This window comes from Silurus aristotelis (genome assembly GCF_946808225.1).
Source record: "Silurus aristotelis genome assembly, chromosome: 8".
In the NCBI taxonomy this organism is placed as follows: Eukaryota; Metazoa; Chordata; class Actinopteri; order Siluriformes; family Siluridae; genus Silurus; species Silurus aristotelis.
In genome coordinates, this window is record NC_139581.1 from 9,561,847 (window position 1) to 9,583,319 (window position 21,473).

The following is a 21,473-nucleotide window of genomic DNA, read 5'->3' on the forward strand; positions in this document are numbered from 1 at the left end:
CAGATGAGTAAGTACTGCAAGCTGTGTGGCCAATATTTCACTTACGTTTGGGACGATTTCTTCTGGACTGTTCAGGAACACTGCTGTTTTCATTTTCAGCCTCGAAACCTTTGAATTCTGATCCCTGTAATCCAAAACAAAAGTACAGGAAATTACTATTACAAACTTCAATTTTCTGAATGATCAGTTTAATTCATTCATTTTCTTCCGCTTATCCGTAATTCGGGTCGCGGGGGCAGCAGTCTAAGCAGGCCCCCGCCTTCGACTGCTGCCCAATCCTCACAGCACCGTCCCTTACGGTCCCTCCTGCAGGTGGTGAGCCCACGGGAAGGCGGCCCCACGTCACTCCGACGTCACGGACCTTGATATTTCCCTCGTAAGGGACCCCCGGAGCATAGAGGGTTAAGGGCCTTGCTCAAGGGCCCAAGAGTGGGAGCTTGGCGATACCGGGGCTTGAACCCTAGACCTTCCGATCTGCAACCCAGCGCCTTAACCGCTGGAGCCACCACTCCCCTCAGTTTAAATTAATGTTTATTCCTCAGTCATTATGTATCATTTCAGTCTGCATTTAAAAGAATGAATATATATCTTCCTCATTAAAGATTCTAAGTGGCACATCTTGTGACAACCATCAAATAGACCCATTTTATGGTGTATGAATATGACATTCACTCATATCTCAGTCCATCTGTAGCAACAAAGCACTTTCTTCTTCTTCTGCTCTTCTACTTCCGCTGCTCCTGTTACGGGTCGCCACAGCGAATCATCCGTCTCCGAATCCCCGTCCTCTACATCTGCCTCTTTCAAACCAACCACCTGCATGTCTTCCCTCACCACATCCATAAAATCCCCTTCATTGCCCGTTGGCTCCATCCACAGCGTTATTCTACCGACATACCCAATGTCCCTCCTCTGCACATGTCCATACCATCTCAATCCAGCCTCTCTCACTCTGCCTCCAAAATGTCCTACCAGCCCAGTTCGAGTTCTAATAACCTCTGGTACCAACAAAGCACTCTGGGAAGTGAAAATGAGATTATATTGCTCTACGTCATGTGTTATGTGCATGTCATACACAGTGGTGTTTTAAACTACACCTGCCCATATGGTGCACTTGATATGGGACAGACTGATATGCCTGTATATTTTCTATTACCAGATTGTTCACAACCTAGCAGTAAAACAGAGGTGCGTCAGATACACTTCTTCTTGAGCAGCATACGCTATTGTGCAAGTGTAACTTCTGTACTGAGAAACGTTCCTCCACTTAAATATCATCTGCACCCTTACCATTGCAGACAGGGGGTTACGAAAAGCCTGTGCACAACAGATGAATCTTAATCAATCGGAAGACTTTCTGTGGCTGTCACGTGATTAAAGCAGGGAAATGTTTGGCCTTCAACTTCTATTTTGTAACATTTTAATGAAAAGGTACAGCTGAAAAAGCTGTTTCTTTAAATCCCCAATCATAAATTGCATTTCTCTCTCATTTTAAACTACATAAATGTACAATTGCTTTAAACCGAGAAATCATATTGTACTTAAAAAGGTGTAAATAAACAGACGAAATATAAGTAAATTAATGATAAATTTCTCATAAATAAACAAATAAATTGGACGGAGATTAAAACACTGAAAACAACCGATTGAAGCATAATGTAGTACTAAAGCAGCACTTGAGCAGTAATAGAAACAGAGCTCCAAATTCAGTTACAATGCCTAATATCTCTTTCTGACACTGTGTATGATCACAGATTGAGTCACATAGCGGAAGCTTTTCCAGTACAAAGTCTTGATTTCTCTGCACAATAAGAGTTTGTTTATCTTTATCTTGTTCATCATTTTTTTTTTTTTACCAACATATAAAAAAAATTGTGCATTTGTCAGATAAAGGACAATGAAATCAATACTGACTAATGGGTGTGAAACGGTTCTAAAACTATCCTGCCAAAACATCTAAAACGCTCCAGGCTCATTTACTGAATCTTGCAATAAGACAACTTAGTTCATAAGCTGAAAGTTCAGCATTAGGGAGCAGCTGGAGCTCCGAGCTCCAACACTGCCATTATATAAAAAAACATAAGAGCGAATCTCAGTGAATGGGTCTCAAAATAATAGTTTTGGAAAATCAATTTTGTTTAAAAAAAAAAAAAAACATACACTGTTACACTGATGCAAAATGAAAGCTATGACATGGGATGGCATTGAATTTTTGATTATCAACACCAGTCCACGACTGTCATCTCTACCATCCCTTACATCAATCACCCAGACATGACTGACATTCACAAGAGGTGTGTGTACTGTAACTGCAGCATTCGGAAGGCTCCGAAAACACATCTGAACCGACTTAACGAAAACAAAAGTATTATTCAGACTGGATTAGGTTTCTAGACTTAATGCAAAAACGTACAGGTATAATAGTGATTTGTAGAGGCCTGGAAAGACTACGGTGGATATTTATAGGATAAGGGATCTCTAAATAAACCACATCGAGGGAAACGTGTTTATACACACGTTTATTACACTACAAGGTCCATGTGTATTGCACACATGCTGACACAAAAGTACATTGTGACCTTGATTAGACCCTCTGAGTAGAGTGAATTTGCAGTATGTCTGATCATTAGTAGGTTACATGACCAGGACATGCATGTCTGCTAGAACTTAGAGCTAAATAGCATCGCTTTTTTAAAAAGTGGCATTAAAACCTTGTCTATTTTATTGATGTACATTTTAAATTGAGCGCAACACCTGATTTAAGCAGTGTCTAAACTTCAAAAAACAGTACATATGTACATTATCTGACTAGTTACTTTACAGATTATACGGTGCAGTAAAATCTTCAAGGTACATGTTATGTAGAATCAAAATGACCGACTTGGATGCAAATATAATCTCTGATATACCCTGATATACAGAAAAACAAATCCAGTGCAAATAGGGCTTAAAAGGTAAATCAATATGCTTTGCATATATGTATACATTATTTTACACTTATACTAAAGACACACACCGTTCTGAGAGTCCAAACATTATCCTGGGAGTCCAAACATTATTCGGGGAGTCCAAACATTATCCTGGATTATACCATTTAAAAAATCGAGACGTTTATAGATGCAATTCGAAAAGCAAACACAACTTGACACTGATCCAGACTTCAACTGGTGTGTATGCTTTAATATAGATCATGTTCTGCTTCTCAGCTCCTCATCACCCATCTGTGTGTGTGAACTGTAGCAATGCCTCTGTCAGTCTTCACTCAGGCCCCCACACATACACACAAGCAGATTTTACTCAACTCACATGAACTTCCTCGTCCGAACAGCTCGTGCATTAGATATGCAACGATGAATCTGAAAAACCTGCAATCTACAAAACAGACAGATGTGCCACAGTGCGCTACCACTAAAACACACACACACACACACACACACACACACACACACACACACACACACAGGTCTTGTGGTGTTAGCTCGTATGCTACAGTAGCTCGCCCCCCCTCCCCCTCCGCGATCTCACACACACACACACACACACACACACACAGCGCAGAAACATTGTTTCTGGTCGCAGTGTAAAATTTAGCTTTCTGTTCCTGTACACGGAGAGCGATCTCTCTCTCTCTCTCTCTTACACACACACACACACACACACACACACACACACACACACACGGACACTACACCGAGATCACCGTTCCTCCTCCTTCGTGCTCGCTAAACACTTCACCATCACCTCGGGGCCGAAACCAGCAGCCTGTAGCCCTTTATTTCTGTCCATGTTGTCCCCAGTGCTGCTAACACAAGCTCGTCCAAAACTAAACTTCCACTCGGCGTTAGCAGGCCGCGGGATCCCAGGCGCTCTCTCTCTCCCCTGCAAAGCGAACAACATGCGCGTTTACTGACCTCCTCGCTGCCGCTCGAGCTGTACCCGGCCTCCCCCAGGCGCCTGTAACTCGCCCCGATCCCCAGAAGGCGGAGGTGAGACGGGTCCTCGGTGGACGCAAGCGCCAGGCAGCTTCCAGGCCTCGGGCCTCCTCCACCACTACCACCACCGCTGCCGCTAGTGTCGTCTTGCTCTGTGCCCGAGCGGCCGAGCTGCCACCGCTTCTCCGAGCGCAGGCGGCTCCGCGACGACCACGGCCGCCCGGGGAAGCGCCCGCGCGCCGCAGCCATGCCGCCCGCTGCTCCGCCAGCAGCCCCGGCCGCCGAGCCGCATCCCACCGCCGCCGCCATCGTTAGCTTCAACAACACCGATTTACACAAGCAGCTCTGAGTTCAGTGGAGAGGGAAAGCGCCTGATTGGGAGGGGGGGGCAGACGACGACTATGGCGTGATGCATTGTGGGAAATGGAGGCGCGGACCACCACAACCCTTGACGCTGCGGAAAAATCTAATTACAATGCATTAATATTATTTAACGGGCCGCATTTCAGAAATATCTAGAAGTATTAAATTCGCCATTTATTATATTATTCTGAGCATGTATTAATTGTTTTCGATAATTTATTCATTAAATAATTGATTGGAATGACTTGATTACATTCTATTAATTTTGATTATCTAAATATTATTTATATATTTGGTTCGGATTTATTTTGTTGCCATCGTTCATCTAAATAACAACCATCAATCACCGCTGCGTAAAGAACCCGAGTCCTATAACCCGCCCTCCTGTTTAAAACTACATTTCCCCAAAGACACACCGGCTCCTTGCGTCATGATCACCCGCTTGATGCGGAAGCGGATGTCAGTTCTTTCTTCGTCTCCGAGCCCTTTCACACTTCAAAGTCGCGTTTTTTGACCAGCTGGTTCCTCATTCTTCTCCCCAACCCGAGGTAATTATTTTCCTAACTAAATAGTACGATTTTACATTTTACAGCGCGGTGTAAATACTTTTAAAAGCGGTGTTTAGCGCGGCTGCCTAGCCCCCGTTAGCTAGCCTGGTGTTTTCTCATTTGCCTACGTTGTTGTTGGATACAAAGGCGACGTACAATCGTCAGAGCAGAGAGGGGAATCAGTGTTATTTGAATAAATAGTTGAAATTATAATTATATATACGTTTCAATTCTGGTTGTTTTCGCTCTTTCTTTATGTTTGATAGTTTGGTTATTTGTGTTTTAGAGTTTATCTGGAGGCCTTGTGTTCGCTTTAAACCGCTTCTTAAATACAGTGTATTTGGGTAGTACTGCTGTTCACCGCTAGGTGGTATCAACTCTCCAGTCCTCCAGAGAAAGCATGAGATGGTAAAATGACTCAACTTTTTCTTTTCTCTTTTATTCTTCTTCCAGGAAAGCATGAATCTGGAGCGCGTTTCAAACGAGGAGAAACTGAATCTGTGCCGGAAATATTATTTGGGTAATGTTCCTTCAATTAATGCAACACTTCAGCAGTTGTTTTAGGTGTTAAAATCTGAAAATCAAGTAGTCTTTTATTATTCCAACCATATAGGGTGAGGTACACAGTATAGAAAACCAACGTTCCCCAGGACCAAGGTCCATAAGACAAAATAAATAAACAGGAATACGGAACTACACAAAACTCACTAGGACACTATATAAAGTGCAACATTTTAGTACCAAATGAAGGACAACGTAATACACAGTTGATTCCTTAAAATAAAATTTTAAACAGATCCTTTATAAACATGTATTTATTCAACGTAATAAGTCATACTGATGTAAATGAGTGCTCATGGTATATTTGTTGTGTTTGTGCAGTCTTAAACATCACAGTACTTACGGCTGCGCATGATATACACTCAGAATATTATTGGACCCCTGACCATTACACCTACATGTGCTTGTGGAACATTTAGTTCTAGTTTTAGTTCCTTCTTTGTAGTTTTATTAACTGTGACGATTTTTTATTTTTTTTAGCCACAAATCAGCGAAGCTAGGTACTGATTGGAGGATTGGTGTAAGTTCATGTTCTTGTTCATCACAAAGGTGTTCAATAGGGTTGAGGGTCAAGTCAAGTTCTTCCATACCAAATATCAAGGCTTCATGGAGCTTGACTTGTGCACAGGAGCATCCAGTTCCAGTGAAAGGAAAGCTGTAAGGCTTGAGAATGCAGACATCATCTATAATTGTGTGGTTCTAGTTTGGTGAAAACCCACATACAGGTGTGATGGTCAGGTGTCCACATAGTTTTGGGCATATGGTGTACTTTCACAGTTATTAAAATCAGATGAGTGATTTTGTCTTTTTTGTTTTAATTAATTGAAATTAATTACTTTTTGCTAAATAAAACCATTAATTGTTTAATGAAATGCATCTCAAGAAAACACTGGCTTATTCAAATTGCGACTTTAAGGTCCAAGTTATTATAGTTTGATATAATAACTAATGAATATAATAACTCATGGGTATTATAATAATTCCTGAATATTATGTGATTATTATTAAATGTTAATTCAGATGTGAATGATAATAAAAAAGCATTTTACGATCTGGTACCTGGCCTTAAAACTGTATATATTTGTAAAGTGCAACCGGAAGTGTGGCAACACAGTCTGTCACAATAAAGGTCTACTGTACATGTATTACTTGAATGTTATGATATCTATATCTAGATAGAGAGAGCGAGGTGTCAGTGGCACATTTATAGCAGAAATATAAAATTGAGCATGCACTGCTTTTTTCCTTGTTTGGTTTGTCTTATTTAGGTGGCTTTGCCTTCCTTCCTTTCCTCTGGCTGGTTAACGTCGTGTGGTTTTTTAAAGAAGCTTTCGTAAAACCTGCCTACACAGAACAACCGCAGATCAAAATCTGTGAGTAAGATATCGAGCATCTATTTACACGACTTAAAGATGAGACATTACCAAGCCATAAGCCTTTCTGCTGACTTTTCATATTCTACATCTGTTATTGTTCAGTACTATTACATAGAGTTGATGAGGTATGAAAGTACACAGTCATGAGCATAAATATGTTTAAAGTGTGTTTTTGAGATTAATTCCACATTTAAATGCTACACATTTTGGTTAAAGACGGCCTTTCAGGTTACATGATCACACACACACACACACACACACACACACACACACACATTCTATACTTGTGATTAACGTTATGAGATGTTTTGTTAAACCTGCCCATGTTTGTGCCTAAATTGTAACTGTAATGGTTTGTATGCAGATGTGAAACGTTCAGCGCTGGGGTTAATGCTGTGGGTGGCCGTGCTCACGACGTGGATCACCATTTTCCAGCATTACCGAGCACAGTGGGGCGAAGTGGCCGATTATCTCTCCTTCACCATTCCTCTTGGCACACCATAAAGAGACACTGTTTTTTTTTTTTTTTTTTTAAATCTCTTAAACAGGATGATAAACGTGATTTATTATTTTGCCTCATGAAAGTGAAAGAATGACACATGAGAGAATGAATATGAGTCTGACTCTGATGTCATAAGCAATGAGTGACAAGACACAATTGTACACACACACACACACACACACTCCTCATCTATAATGCTAATTATAATCTTATAATCTTCTGATTCTTCCAACCGGGCTGACATACCAGACTCTTGAATCCATGACTAAAGCCTTTCTTATGTCTAATTCATAACTGGCGCCTATTATGAAACCCAATCTCACATTTGGGCACATTCTAATCCTCCTTCCTGTCTGGATCTTACTGGGTGCTGTTTTTAGTAGCTTGTAGACGGAGTGTTGACAGCAGGCAAAATATGTTTCCCAACATCAGTACTTGGCATCCTGACAAATAAAAAAAAAGATTGATGAGTTCTGCAGTCAGGCATCTGAACTACGTTTTCCAAAATATGACCAGCAAGTAGTCGTTACGTGACGGTTCATAGTGTTCATGTTCATGAATAGTGTCAGCTTATTTTTGGCTCATTCTTGATGTTGAGGGTAGTGTGATCATGTTGATGATTTTACAATAATTCCTTTGTAAGATTTCCTTTGCACACAATTCATTTCAATCCTTATTACATGTTTGACCACATGTTTTTGTTTACTAGGCATGGCTGTGAAAGCCACTGTTATTGATTCAGATTACTACTTCTTCATCTCTATAAAAACATATACCTGATTTCTGTGATGTTGAGACTGTATTCAGTTCTTGTGCGATTCAAGTCTATTTGGTAGCAAAAATACAACCGGTTTTGTAGACATGGAGTACAACTTTGTTTCTTTAACCATTACAGGTTTAAATATGTTTTTAAATGCCATGGCATGTGTTGTTTCCAGATCCCATTACATTGTATTATTGGAAAGACCCGGGAAGATGTCTTGTTTTTTTTGGGGGGGGTCGGGGGTCAATGTTCCAAATAATTATGTAACTAGTGGAAAGGATCTTGATATCTGTGCTCTGTCAGGAATCATCGGTGGTTTCATATATCATGGACGGCCTAAAGAGGTAAAACGGATAGTGACTTTTTCTGGGCACATGCTTGTCCATGGAAGAGGTTACGCACTTGTGGGAACAGTCACACTGAGCTGTTACTAACGCTTTGAACTTATTTATAGTCCAGAGCTGCAGTTCGGAAAAGTCAAAGTGGCCTGTTGTCACCCTCCACAGGTGTGCAATCATAACACTCGTTACCTGAACCTGGTGTTTTCCCAAGACCATGTCTCCCTGTGTGCTGAACTAATTTGTTTTTCTTTCATTTGTTACCTGCTTCAGTGTAATAAACATCTAATGGAAAACAATGATGCGAATCAGGATCATAAAAGCACTCTCAAGTGTCAGCGCCTTGTACAATCCAGTAGGTCTTCCATTATTTGTCAGAGGAGCTACAGTTTAGTAGAAATACCAGAAACTGCGTTAAAAAAAATCAGGCTGGTGAGGAAATAATGGGTTACAGTTGCATTAATCCAAATGATAACCCAAACTATGTTGTCTTACAGGTGTTCCATAGCATTAAATGGAAAAAAAACCACATTCTTCAAGGAAATGTTTACGTTTTTTTTTTTTTTTTTTTTGGCAAACCAATATGGTATAAAAGTGATAAAACTGCTGTACCTGTTTTACCTTTAGATAAAGTTAATCCTATTGCTTTCAATTGTACCTAATTATTTGACACTATATGGCAAAATGGATGTTGAACTTCCCATTGCTGGAATAATCTGGAAAAGACTTTCCATTCGAGTTTGGAAGTAGGAAATTGTTTATTCAGAAACATTAGCCAGTGAATCTTCAGGTCTTTGCTTAGGACAATCAATCCTTAAATCTCAACCTTGACAAACCATATTTTTATGGAGTTGGTTTTGAGTACAGTCAAGCGGAACAGGTTTGGGTCTAGTCCCAGTGAAGGAAGCCTGCAATTCTACAGTGTACACAAACATCCTGTTCAATTGTATGGTTACACTTTGGTGGATGAACCAGTGTGATGTCAGGTGATGATGTTTGGGCATGTTGTGTATGATCTGCTGTATTACGTCTACATAAATGATGAATCAAAGTCAAACATTTTCTGCTTAATATGGGGTTAAGCTATAAGAGAAATTTCTGAAATCTGAACACTCACTGGATTTTAGTTATATATTTTAGATTTGATGCTGAAATTTCAGCACATGTCCTTCTAGCTGTATGTAGGATACAGAGATAACTAGATGTAAGATAGATACAGACGCTGTATATCCTTCAAAACCCTTTGGAAACAATGTGAAAACTTCATCTAAAGATAAAGCCTGGGAACACCATAAACCTGTTACTGGATCATTCTGCTTACATAATCTGGACACATCACAGGCTACATAAAGGGATTCAAAAGCTCCATGTGGGAGAGGAGCACGAGTTGAACAGAAAAAAGGAAACTCTATTAACCTGAAAATTAATACCAATATTAAAAGATTACTGAAGAGCCGAGGTAAGATTAAAAGAAACCCTTATGTGTGTGTCAGACATCTACTCTTGTGGAACATGTGCTTCTTCAGGGGCATGTCTGTGCAGGGGCTGAGGGGGTGGAGAGCTATTTAAAGCAGGAGACGACTCACTTTAACTGCACACAACAACCACTGCGTTTTCACTGACCAGCTCTGTGTTTCCTTCTTCACTGTTTTCTCTTCATTTTTTTATGGTTAAGGAATGGATTTCGACCTGCCTCCTAGTACTTCTATGAGTGGGATCCCCTGGGAGAGAGTTCTGCCTCCCCTGCTGCCTCGTCTAGGGGGCACTTTGGGATCTTACTCATGGACCCCAGCTGAGCTTCTAATCCCAGTTAAAGAGCACACAGGAGCTGCACAGGTGGGTGAAAAGTCTTAATTTTCATAAAAGAAACAATTTCACACAAGTCAAAATCGATGTAGACTGATAAGGCATGCCTTGTTTTTTTTAACTAAAGCATAGAAATGTTTCTAAAGTTTGACAAGAATTAAAGATACCATACAAAATGGCTATGAGAAACTGCATATTGAGGAAATCAGGGTATAAATCTCTACCTTTTCCTCTGTTCCTGTTTAATTTTTTTCTTTAATAGCTAAAGCTGCATATAATGTACCAAAACCAAAGTTATACCTGGTTTTATTTAGTCTTTTTAATAGTTTCCAAACAAAAGCCCTTCAGAATAATAATAATAATAATAAATAATAATAAAAAAAAACCCTTCTAGAACCATTAACCATGTTGTTAATTTGAATGTGTTTGGGACACTTTTAAAATGTTCAAAGAGCAAAAACTACAATGTTTGCGGCAAATTTGATATAAATCAGTGTGTGTAATGTTAATGATGGACTCAGCCTTCGTCCAATGACAGCAACATAACAATGCACATCTTACTAATACCATTCATGGAAATTCATCATGTCTTTATATTTCAGGTTGTTTGTGACCAAAATGGATTTACTGTGCAACTTGATGTGAAACACTTCAGTCCAGAAGAGCTGACGGTTAAAGTCACAGGCGATTATGTTGTGGTAGAGGGAAAACATGAACAGAGAAAGGTCAGTTCTAACCCACACACTCGGATCGACTTGGCTGTTTATCTGTACAGCTAATGTACATTATGCTAGGAATGTTTTAGAAGCCTAATCCTTCCCTTTGTTAAATTCTTCTGGTTAAAGGACGGATCCGGATTAGTGACCCGCCAGTTTAACCGAAGGTACCGCATTCCAAACAAAGTGGATGCCTTGAAACTGGAGTGTGCAGTGTCACCAGAGAGAATGCTACTTATTACTGCCCCTCTGCTGAAGGTTGAAAACGCCGAATCGCCTACACACTCAGGATCAGGAGTTTAAAAGACCTTCTTTAGATGGCGACAGGATGAAAAGTCAACAGATGGACCTTGTATGTCATTCTGTCCCAAGATGTAGATCACTCTCAAAAGGATGCGCATCAAAGGAAACAACCCGACCGTCCATTTGGTGGCGCCGCACTAGCTGGAGCTGTTTGCAAACATACATGACACCAAGCCCAACACCGCATCAATAATCCTTTCAGCATTTTAATAATGTTAGGCTTCCAGAGGCATAGTGAATACACCTGAAACTCAGAATCCTCCTCCATGTTTCCAGTATGTTCTAAACATTCTAAAATTGCTATTCAGTATAAAAGTTGCACATATCAGAGATTAATGGACTGATCAGTCTCACAAGCAACCAAATTGTTATTCATGACTGTACATATTCCTTAATAACTGTTTGTTTTGTATGTGTAGTTTTGGACGTATGAGGAATGATATCCTGTGCACTAATTTAACTGCTGCATCAACATAAAGTCTTCAAATAAATATTTGTTTTCCAAAATTGTTTATTTACAGTGTTAAACACAATTATATCCATTTGCCGACCAAAAAAAAATTATAAATACGAAGCTGATTGAATTGCACTAATAAACCTTATTGTGTGACTGTAGCTCAGACTTCATGGAGTTTATCCAGGCGTTCTTCAACCTCACTGGGGGAAAAACATTTCATGGAACATATTAGATGTCACAACAACTTAGATCTGGCAAAAGGTTTTTAATTCCACAAATAAGGATTTAAAAATATATTCTCACCCGAGTTGCTCTTTCACCCACTTTCTCTGCTGCCGAAGCACTAATAATAACGGATCATCTGCAAATTCCAGCCCATCGGAATCTGTATTAGGAAACATAATTTGGAAGTACAACCTGTTCAAAAAGTTACGTAGTGTGTAGTAGATTTTAAATCTAAAACGTTTTTTTTTTTTAAAGCATTTTATAATAGTGGGACTTTGTGCATGTATTACATTTATTTATTTGAAAATCAATTCTGATCCTCAACTTGGGTTAATGGATAATGTTGTCCCTTTGTGTGACCTCTGGTTTCCTCCCACTTCCCAAAAACATGCTAAATGATGCATTTACGACTCTAAACTGCAAACTAGGTGTTAATGGGTGTTCACAATGCCTAGTGAGGAACTGGTATCTTATTACTCATTAATTTGTTATTTAAATATAATATTCCAAAAAATTTATTCAGTTAATCCAACAGGACTAATTTACCTGGTTTGTGCGCATATTTTTATGCTGTGACCATTGTATATTTATGAGAGATGCTTACGTTTGTTTGTTTATTGTTTGTTAAAGCCATGCCAGCATTGGTGAGTAATTCCATGGCAAGATCAAGGTGGGTATGATGAGACGTTATAGCATTTTACAGGGATTTGGCAGTCATGTGGTGTCCTTCAGTAAAATGTTCCGTAAGTATACCAAGAACAGTATGACCTTCAACAATACGTTGTTCGTCATGTACTGATATGTAACGCAATGGTCTTGTAGTCGTCACAGAGTTCTTTATACGCATTCTCTCGGTTATTAACCTTTAAATATCTTTCATATATGTCCTGTTATTTGTGTGACTGATATTCCCAGATCCGTATTGGCGAAACTGAGCAAGAGCGAGTAGGATGAGACTCTTGGAGTTGTGGCTAGCTCCGAGAGACAAACCCAACAGATTAAATTCACACTCAGTGTTCCAGATCCACTGCAACTCTGGCTGGAATAAAGTAATTAGATGGATAAATCAACATCATCTTACTTTCTTACTTATTCCCACCTACAATGCCTTTTTGGATCTTATTTTGTGAGTTTTACTTCCTTTAACTAAACTGTAGGCTCAATACTGTGTCTATTATAAGTACACTTGTTTATATGTCTTTTTTTTACTTCACTGAGCCGTTTATGTAATACTATATTAATAAATTGTGCTATGTATGAACACTAACACGTGGAGACACACACACACACACACACACACACACACACACACACACACACACACACACACGCCACAAAACGAAGAGAAACCGAGTTTTCATGATCATAACTTTCTCACCTTGTGCCTCCTGCATCAGCTGACCTATGACCTCAATCGGTTGGGATGAGTGTTGAGGGGGAGGCGCAGGTGAAAGAGGAGGTGCTGGAGGGGTGCATAGGGGTGCTGGCGAGGTAGATGTGCAAGGGGTGCTAGACTGGATTGGTGAATCGGTACCAGGAAACAACACCTCGGAAACAACCTTGTAGGATGCAAAGTAAAACACGAGGATGATGATGATGATTAATTATTTTTAACTAGAGGTCGACCGATAGTGTATTTTACCGATACTGAGAGCTAAGAAGGACCTCAGCCATCCAAACAATGGACTTTATTCTTTGTTGCGTTCAGGGAAGCGCAAACACAGAGAGAACGAGGAGGAGCTTCTTCCCGCAGGCTGTTTGGAGTTTAAACCAGGAAACACCCAGGATCTAGTACTGGACCTCTATCTCCATCTTTTTTCTGCACAACTTTTTTGCACTATGACACTAACTCTGGACTGTCACTTCATCTCTGGGATTTGCACAGCACAGTGCCACTTTATACCACACCATACTACACACAGACACTTTAAGGACAATCATGTTAATCACATCTTTATATATTTTATATAGTTTATACTTTTTATTCATCTACGTACCTTCTTTTTTTTCTTGTTTTTATTTTTATCCTCATTCCATTCCCTTTATTTTCTATCCCTTTTTATGCTTGAACAGTCTTTAAAAGCATTTCACTGCACATTATATATATATATATATATATATATATATATATATATATATATATATATATATATATATATGAATATTTTCATTCTTGAATATAATTATATAATTAAAACATTTTAATAATAAATATAATATAACACTCTCCATGCAGCCTCAAGTAAAAAAAAAAACAACAAACAGCACATGGCATCAATGATTCGCTTCTAAAGGCTGCCCTCGTAATGACAGCGGACCTTCTCAGGCTCTCCAGCAACAGATGCTACCCAGAAAAATAATGGATTTTTGCAATCGACTATCGGTGCAGATTAATTGGCAAAACCGGTCGACCTCTCTTATTACCCAGTGACAATTAGCATATTACAGATACATTTTCTTGTTGTTTATTCATTACTGTTGGTACCACAAGTAGTGTGGATGCATGTCCTGTAATTCGAATCTGTTCTTCTTTGCCTACTGTGAGTAAAAATGAAGATTAACGCTATAGTGATGAGAAGAACGCACTGACCTGGCCGAGAGTGTTGTGTACAGGTGATGGAGAATCTCGTAAACGAACACCTCGTGTTGAACCCGTGCTCTCTCTGCGTCCTGCATTCTCTTTGCTTTTAGAGCGAACCTTTTCTTGACCCCTACTCTGCCTTTCTTTGGCCTTGACAGTGTGCTGATTCCTCTCACCCACATTCCCATCCCCCACATGCCTGCAAAAACAAAACTCTCCACATCAGCCTGTGCAGCTCAAGCAGAACTGACAGAAAACACATTTGCTATACACGGGCTGTATGTTTATTTTGTAAATTGAGAATAGCAGAAAGGCTGTTTAAGACCCTTTTTCCTGATTTATATTCAAGACTTTACAGTTGATTTTATGGGTAATGCAATATCATTCTAGAACTAAAATATACAATTCTCTGTAAGCATCTTGTTTGATATTGAAATTTTTCTGGCACTTTGATTTTATAGTATTAATGTTCTGTTAAAAATAAATGCAAAAATACAAACAAACAAACAAACAAAAACCTAATACATAACAATATACCGGTTTGATTTCTTCTTTTGGGGAAATGGTACCAATTTTTTCTTGGCCCGTTCTCGCTCCACCCTGCTGCTGGTCTGCATACCCCTTTTTTCCTGGTAGCCATCTCCCTCTGAGCTCTCAGTAGGTTGTGGAGATGCAGGTAGAGAACATTGCTGTTTACTGCACGGCTCTCCTGAGCTCCCTGAAAAGCAGACCTGTCCTCTGAGACAGGGCTGATGGATGGAATGGGCTGTCTGTAGCTGTTTAGGGCTCTTCTCTCGCTCACAGCGAAGAGCTAAATCTAAGTGGCTTTGATTGATTGACTCATCCTTGGTGTAAGTGCTAGATGCAGGGTGGACTTGGCTGGAGGAAGATGGCACTGGGTCAGGGACTGGACAGGGGAAAGGGGCGTTTACGCTACCAGTCATCCCCATGGGTGCAGATGTAAAAGAAAGTCCAGGCTGTGCCTTTTAAGGAGAAAATAAAACAAGTTTTGTAGCAATGACAGACAAAATCTGTTAAGATTATAAGTGCACTGTTTATTTACTTGCAATGCCAGTCTGCTTAATAAGGGCTGATGAAGAGTAGAACTACGGGAGGTGTGACTCCACTGTCTGGCCTGCTCCATCTTCCTCCTAAGGCGCCACTGAAACAGGATGTCATCCTCAGGTCGGGGTTGTGACCCAACTGAGCCTGATGGAAGTGGGCCTCTCTGTGCCATCACTACAGGAAACACAGAAAAAAAAACACTGAGGTGAGCTGGGAATAATGCAATAAGTAGATTTAGCACTGAATTCATGAGTGGATTTAAATAAAAAGTAAAAATTTTTTTTATATTATATTATATTATATATATATATATATATATATATATATATATATATATATATATATATATATATATATATATATATATATACACATACACATACACAGAAAAAAGTAGCGGCTTATAGTCCGGAAAATACGTTGTGTGTGTGTGTGATATATATATATATATATATATATATATATATATATATATATATATATATATATATATATATATATATAGTTTTATATTCATAGTCATGCAAATAAAGAAAACTCTTTGAATGAGAAGGTGTGTCCAAACTTTTGGTCTGTACTGTATATATATATATATATATATATATATATATATATATATATATATATATATATATATAGAGTAGTAAAACCTGTTTGAACCCAAACGGATTCATTTTCTATTTATATTTACCCTAAAATCACCACCATAGTTTGTGCAATACTGAAACGTCTGTACACAAGGCAGCTGTTATTAAGTAAAACTGAGAACCACACAGTGAACATGACTAATAAATATTAATTGCATAAATAATAAGTATTGATGTATGTGCTTACAATTGGCTGCATCTATCAAACTGGGAACTGTGGGCTTTCGGATCGGCTCATCAAAACTAACAGGAGAGGAGAAATCAGAACAGCACAAGCCTTCAGAGCTGATGGGTACACCACTGGAGCCAGTGCTCAGGGAGTGCTCACTGAAAAACAACACACACATCATCTTATACTTTTTTTTATATTAATTCATGGTCATGATGTCATCAAGTCAATCCCACATGGATGTATCTGGACAATATTTAAAAATACTGAATTGCATGTAATTTATATAGATTAATAACATACTGTTAATATTAAGCATGGCCTTCATATTATTTTCTTTTATTTTAGGACAGTGAACTATTGGATGATTTATGTATTTATACTCAACACAACTCAGTATGCTGGATGCTGATGTGATGAGTCAGTAAGAGAATGCATTTTATGGTACCTCCTCTGCAGAAGTCTACTGGCTTTCTCCTGAAGCTGAAGGATTTCTGGCTCTCCTTGCTCACAGTGTGAGGAATCAGATAAAACCTGGAACACACAGCAAGCACATTATTTAAGTTTATATTTCCTATGTACTGCCTTGCACATTATTTATTTGCCTGCATAAGGCACAAGCCTGTGTGCTACTTCTGAGACATCTGATTGGAATATAAAATCCATAAATGCTGAAAGAGTGTTAAAACTTTGATCATTTTTAAATACTGCCATATTCTGTATATATTATATATACACACACACACACACACACACACACACACACACACACACACACACACACACACACACACACACACACACACACACACACACACACACACACACACACACACACACCCGATTCCAAAAAAGTTGGGACACTGTACAAATTGTGAATAAAAAAGGTATGCAATAATTTACAAATCTCATTAACTTATTTTATTCACAATAGAATATAGATAACATCAAATGTTGAAAGTGAGACATTTTGAAATGTCATGCCAAATATTGGCTCATTTTGGATTTCATGAGAGCTACACATTACAAAAAAGTTAGGACAGGTAGCAATAAGAGGCAGAAAAGGTTAAATGTACATATAAGGAACAACTGGAGGACCAATTTGCAACTTATTAGGTCAATTGGCAACATGATTGGGTATAAAAAGAGCCTTTCAATTTAATTTAAAATCAACTTATTTTTCCCTTAATGTGTGTGTATAATACAATATCTTATATCATATATATATATATATATACACACAGAGAGAGAGAGAGAGAGAGAGAGAGAGAGAGAGAGAGAGAGAGAGAGAAGAGAGAAAGAGAGAAAGAGAGAGAGAGAGAGAGATAGAGAGATAGATAGATAGATAGATAGATAGATAGATAGATAGATAGATAGATAGATAGATAGATAGATAGATAGATTTTTTTCAAAACCAGGTTATTCTGCACAAAGTTTGACTTACAAAAATCCTTGCAGATTCACACGTTAGCCTCACTTTCACATACAAAACAACCACAAATGTGCTAGAACAACAATCCTAAATTGCACAACTGGCTGCACAAGTCACTGCTGTCTATGAAGAATTCATAAATATACAACGAGACACTGAACAACAACAGCACAAGCTGTGAGTGCAGCAGGCCCAGGAGAGAAGCTCTTCTTCCTACAATGCCAAGGCATTTAACTGATAAACCACAGAGAACTAAATTCTAAACATCGTCTGTGCCAAAACGTTTTAGGACATACAAACAAAGGACATTTAAGGAAGATGTGTTTTGTATTAGAGCTACTAAGAGGCAACATTTATCCACTAGGTTCGTACAGACATACATGAGAACCTGATATTTATAATAATAATAACAACTGCGAATTCTATACAGAACTTACAATAGGAGATGATTAAAAAGGCTTTGAATATACAATATAAAGAGTATTTCGATCTACACAGGTATAGCTACTGAGGTGCCAACATTGCTGATGAATAAATTGTAGCAGACAGAGCAAAAACATAGACACATAGTACACACATAAATACATAGAAAAACATACATAACATAAATACCAAAAACAATCACTACTCTGTTTACATTTAAAGTACAAAACTAAAATATTAAATCTATGATTCAATAATGAAACTCACTCATTTTCTTTAACAAAATACTTTATTGTATAAAGCTATAAAAATCAAGGTACTTTATACACGTCACATGTACTTTACAGCACAGTGAATTCTTTCTTCACATATCCCATCAATGTTAGGAAACCATGATACAGCACCCCTGGAGCAAAGAGAGTTAAGGGCCTTACCTCCACTTGCAAAACCCCTAACCTTCCGATTAGTAACACAGAGCCATAACCCCCGAGTTACCACCTTCCTATACATCACTGTGTAACTTAAATATTTGTGATGTCTGTGGAAGTCGTAAATAGCGGATTCAATTTTCAAAATTTAGTCTAAAGGACTTTTTAGATGCTGTTTTTCTTATCATAAAGATAAGTACTACCTTCAAGTGCTCAACTTCAAAATAACTTTGAAATGTTCACCACTTAATAATAAACAACCATTAATAATGTAAATTATTGAGTAAAGATCTTACAAGTGCACTTAAATCCAGCAGGCCTCTGGTGGGAGAAAGCAAACTTTCTGCTTGATAGCTGATCAGATCCTGCACACTGCCTGTGCCTTCATTTCCACACTCAAACAATCCTGTAAAAATAGTTAAAAAAAAAAAAAAAATATCAAGCAAACCACCTTTTTTTGTAGCTCTTTTAACCAATACTTTATTACCGTAGTCTACATTAAATATACCGTCATTTCCAGACTATTAAGCGCACTCATATATAAGCCGCACCCACTAAATTTGACAAAGATTTTTATTTTAAACATAAATAAGCCGCACCTGTCTATAAGCCGCACTAATGAACTTTACATAGGCTTTAACGAAAGACAGTGTCTGTTACACGGTGTAACGAGTGAAATATGTTGCGCTTCCTTTAGGAGCAGAGCGGTATTTTGGGAACAGCCTGGCGTCGCATTTTTCCGCTATTACTGCGTGTGTGGAGACCGAGGAATATGTCCTTATTATTTTTTGATGCTCATTTCTAAGTTTCTTTTACTAACCCATAACGCTGTTGCCAAGAATAATAAAAAAGCACGAGTTTAGAAAACCTGTCTGTGCTTATATGATTTCTGTTGTAACTGGAGTTAGTGAGCTCTCCCTTCACCCAGACTCAACGCGTTACAACGGCTTGTATCTAAACAGTAGCCGACCGAGAAAATCATTGTTCACTGTTTTCCATCTTCCTTTCAAAACTGTTTCTCTCGGGAGTTTATCTTTTGGCATCGTCGTGCGTTTAAGAAAAACGATTTTTCTCCCGATGCCGTGCAGCTCAGAACACAGATGAGGTGCGTTTTTTTTTTTGCCGTTCGGAAATTTCATAAAAGTAGCGGCTTATAGTCCGAAAAATACGGTATATTAGACATTATCCCTGATCCTTGCTCTTCAAATAGATTTGAGTTTTACTTAATGGTGATTCCCATTACATTTTTTGTGCTCTATAATCATAATAAACAAAAAAACAACAAAAAAATTAATTTGCATTCATAATATTGTCAAAAGAAAATTGTAAGGGTATTACTTTTGCATGTTGTTTGAGATTAAACAATGCTATTCACTGTAACACACCTCCAAGACATTCCTTAGGCATACGAGTTGGAGTTGAGCTGGATGGTTGGGAAGGATTTGACGACATCCACCAAAATGGCTGATTCTCTTCTCCATCAGCTGCCAACCTCTGTCTTTCTTCACGACTTTGTGGCCTTCCGTAGCGGAAACGCTCAATGTACCTAAGAGAAAGATTTGGAAAGAAAATTGTAATTCTCTATTAGTAAAAGTAATTCTCTGAAGAAGAAATCATTTCACTCATGCCAAAGATCTTTTGATTTGACTTTCAAGTGTTAAATGTTGCATTTTATGTTTGATAATATGCACAAAAGTTTGTTTAGCGATTATTGAAGACAACATTGTTATTAAACATGCTTATATAGAATAAAATGTAAAGCAATAATGCATATTTTTAAATGCATTACAGTTTTTCCTCATCATATCTCATACTTTGCCAGTACTGAAGGCTCCTGTGTGCGACCGGTCACTGTGCTTTGTTTATGTTGATCATCGCTGCTAGCAGGGGAAGAACTCTGTTCAGTAGAAGGCCAGGATTCTGAGTAGTTCTTCTGCCCAGTTATAGATGGAAGAGGACAGAGTAGGACATTGTGTGAGCCTTCGAGAAAGCGTTGATCCTCTGGGCTGAGAGATGCAGTGTTGGGAGGACTCTCTGGAGGACTGGCAGACCGTGTAAACCGGACAGGGCTCAGTGCCTGGACACAAAACATTCAATGATCCTGTGGACATCAGAGTCTGTTTATAATTTAGATTTCTCTGTTTTAGAAATAACTTCTCTCACCAGCCTTTTCTGTTGTTTGGGAATTTTCTTTGCTCTGGATGGACTGTAATGGCCTTTAGTTCGACGGGGTTCGGGAGGAAAGGGATTCTTTTTGGTGAAAATAGAATCACTGAAACAAGAATTTGAGTTAATTAGTTGTATTTATTAGTTATATAGTTATAAATTAGGATTATTATTATTTTTTAATTTTTTATCTCACCTCGACTTCATGATCCACAGTTAGGAGCATGAGTTACCTTCTTAGTAACTACATGTAAAAAAAAAAAAAGTGTTAGTATCTAAGCTACCTAGTTGAAATACATCATTATTAACTAGTTCACATTATTTAATTGAGTCAGGAGGGTAAGGTTGAAGGGTAACACTGCCCAACGTGAAGATCACACTCAGCTTTGTACTACACAAGCATCCAATGTGTTACTAGGCAGCCAAAAATAACGAACTGGCAAGTCCCAAGAAAACAAAATATCAATGCAAATCCAACAAAACATTAAATGTAGAAATAAAAACACTTCATTTTCCCAGTGTATTTAATCAAAATTAAATTTAAAAAGTCTCTTCCGCATAAACAATACTAACCTTTCTCCAGCAGCTTAAAATCTGTTTGCAACACATAACTGGTCCTGTAGCAACCAATCAGATGTCGATGCTGATGATTGACAAGTATTTCACCCAATA

General features: G+C 38.4%; 4 protein-coding genes across 6 annotated transcripts in view; 2 read left to right on the forward strand and 2 right to left on the reverse strand.

Moving 5' to 3' along the window:
* Positions 1-4,303, reverse strand: part of kmt2bb (lysine (K)-specific methyltransferase 2Bb) — a 38,339-nt gene extending 34,036 nt beyond the window's left edge. For both annotated transcript variants that reach the window (XM_083547707.1, XM_083547706.1), the window contains exons 1-2: positions 3,912-4,303; positions 46-124 (exon numbers count right to left, since the gene is read on the reverse strand). In XM_083547707.1, the coding sequence (XP_083403833.1) occupies positions 46-124; positions 3,912-4,241 (409 nt within the window). In that variant the 5' untranslated portion in view covers positions 4,242-4,303. The remainder of the gene's footprint in view (positions 1-45; positions 125-3,911) is intronic.
* A 385-nt stretch (positions 4,304-4,688) lies between these two features.
* psenen (presenilin enhancer, gamma-secretase subunit) lies at positions 4,689-8,922 on the forward strand. The gene is made up of 5 exons (XM_083548201.1): positions 4,689-4,843; positions 5,297-5,363; positions 6,673-6,777; positions 7,145-8,715; positions 8,812-8,922. The coding sequence occupies exons 2-4, from the start codon at positions 5,303-5,305 to the stop codon at positions 7,282-7,284; spliced, it is 306 nt and encodes a 101-aa protein (XP_083404327.1). The 5' UTR covers positions 4,689-4,843; positions 5,297-5,302; the 3' UTR covers positions 7,285-8,715; positions 8,812-8,922.
* A 780-nt stretch (positions 8,923-9,702) lies between these two features.
* Positions 9,703-11,823, forward strand: hspb6 (heat shock protein, alpha-crystallin-related, b6). 2 transcript variants are annotated; one of them, XM_083548197.1, is made up of 4 exons: positions 9,703-9,842; positions 10,059-10,219; positions 10,792-10,914; positions 11,035-11,715. In XM_083548197.1, exons 2-4 carry the CDS (start codon positions 10,061-10,063, stop codon positions 11,206-11,208), a joined length of 456 nt encoding a protein of 151 aa, XP_083404323.1. In that variant the 5' UTR covers positions 9,703-9,842; positions 10,059-10,060; the 3' UTR covers positions 11,209-11,715. The 2 variants fall into 2 exon arrangements, with proteins under 2 accessions (XP_083404323.1, XP_083404322.1); XM_083548196.1 differs by lacking the exon at positions 9,703-9,842 and having other exon boundaries at positions 9,943-10,219; positions 11,035-11,823.
* Positions 11,702-21,466, reverse strand: proser3 (proline and serine rich 3). Its single transcript, XM_083547956.1, has 14 exons — positions 21,375-21,466; positions 20,998-21,045; positions 20,799-20,907; positions 20,450-20,712; positions 20,021-20,181; positions 18,932-19,041; positions 16,801-16,886; positions 16,371-16,510; positions 15,535-15,710; positions 15,009-15,454; positions 14,481-14,670; positions 13,269-13,449; positions 11,969-12,050; positions 11,702-11,865 (listed from the first exon to the last, which is right to left on the reverse strand). Exons 2-14 carry the CDS (start codon positions 21,006-21,008, stop codon positions 11,826-11,828), a joined length of 1,995 nt encoding a protein of 664 aa, XP_083404082.1. The 5' UTR covers positions 21,009-21,045; positions 21,375-21,466; the 3' UTR covers positions 11,702-11,825.
* Positions 21,467-21,473: the final 7 nt, after the last annotated feature.

Bases quoted from the DNA above. Each gene is read 5' to 3' on its own strand.
- psenen (XM_083548201.1), top strand. From the start codon at position 5,303: ATGAATCTGGAGCGCGTTTCAAACGAGGAGAAACTGAATCTGTGCCGG. The intron at 5,364-6,672 runs GTAATGTTCCTT...TGTCTTATTTAG, and splicing joins GTGCCGGAAATATTATTTGG to GTGGCTTTGCCTTCCTTCCT. The intron at 6,778-7,144 runs GTGAGTAAGATA...GTTTGTATGCAG, and splicing joins ACAACCGCAGATCAAAATCT to ATGTGAAACGTTCAGCGCTG.
- hspb6 (XM_083548197.1), top strand. From the start codon at position 10,061: ATGGATTTCGACCTGCCTCCTAGTACTTCTATGAGTGGGATCCCCTGG. The intron at 10,220-10,791 runs GTGGGTGAAAAG...TTTATATTTCAG, and splicing joins AGCACACAGGAGCTGCACAG to GTTGTTTGTGACCAAAATGG. The intron at 10,915-11,034 runs GTCAGTTCTAAC...TTCTGGTTAAAG, and splicing joins GAAAACATGAACAGAGAAAG to GACGGATCCGGATTAGTGAC.
- proser3 (XM_083547956.1), bottom strand. The intron at 20,713-20,798 runs GTGAGAGAAGTT...TTTTGTGTCCAG, and splicing joins CCAAACAACAGAAAAGGCTG to GCACTGAGCCCTGTCCGGTT. The intron at 15,711-16,370 runs GTAAGCACATAC...TGTTTCCTGTAG, and splicing joins TTTGATAGATGCAGCCAATT to TGATGGCACAGAGAGGCCCA.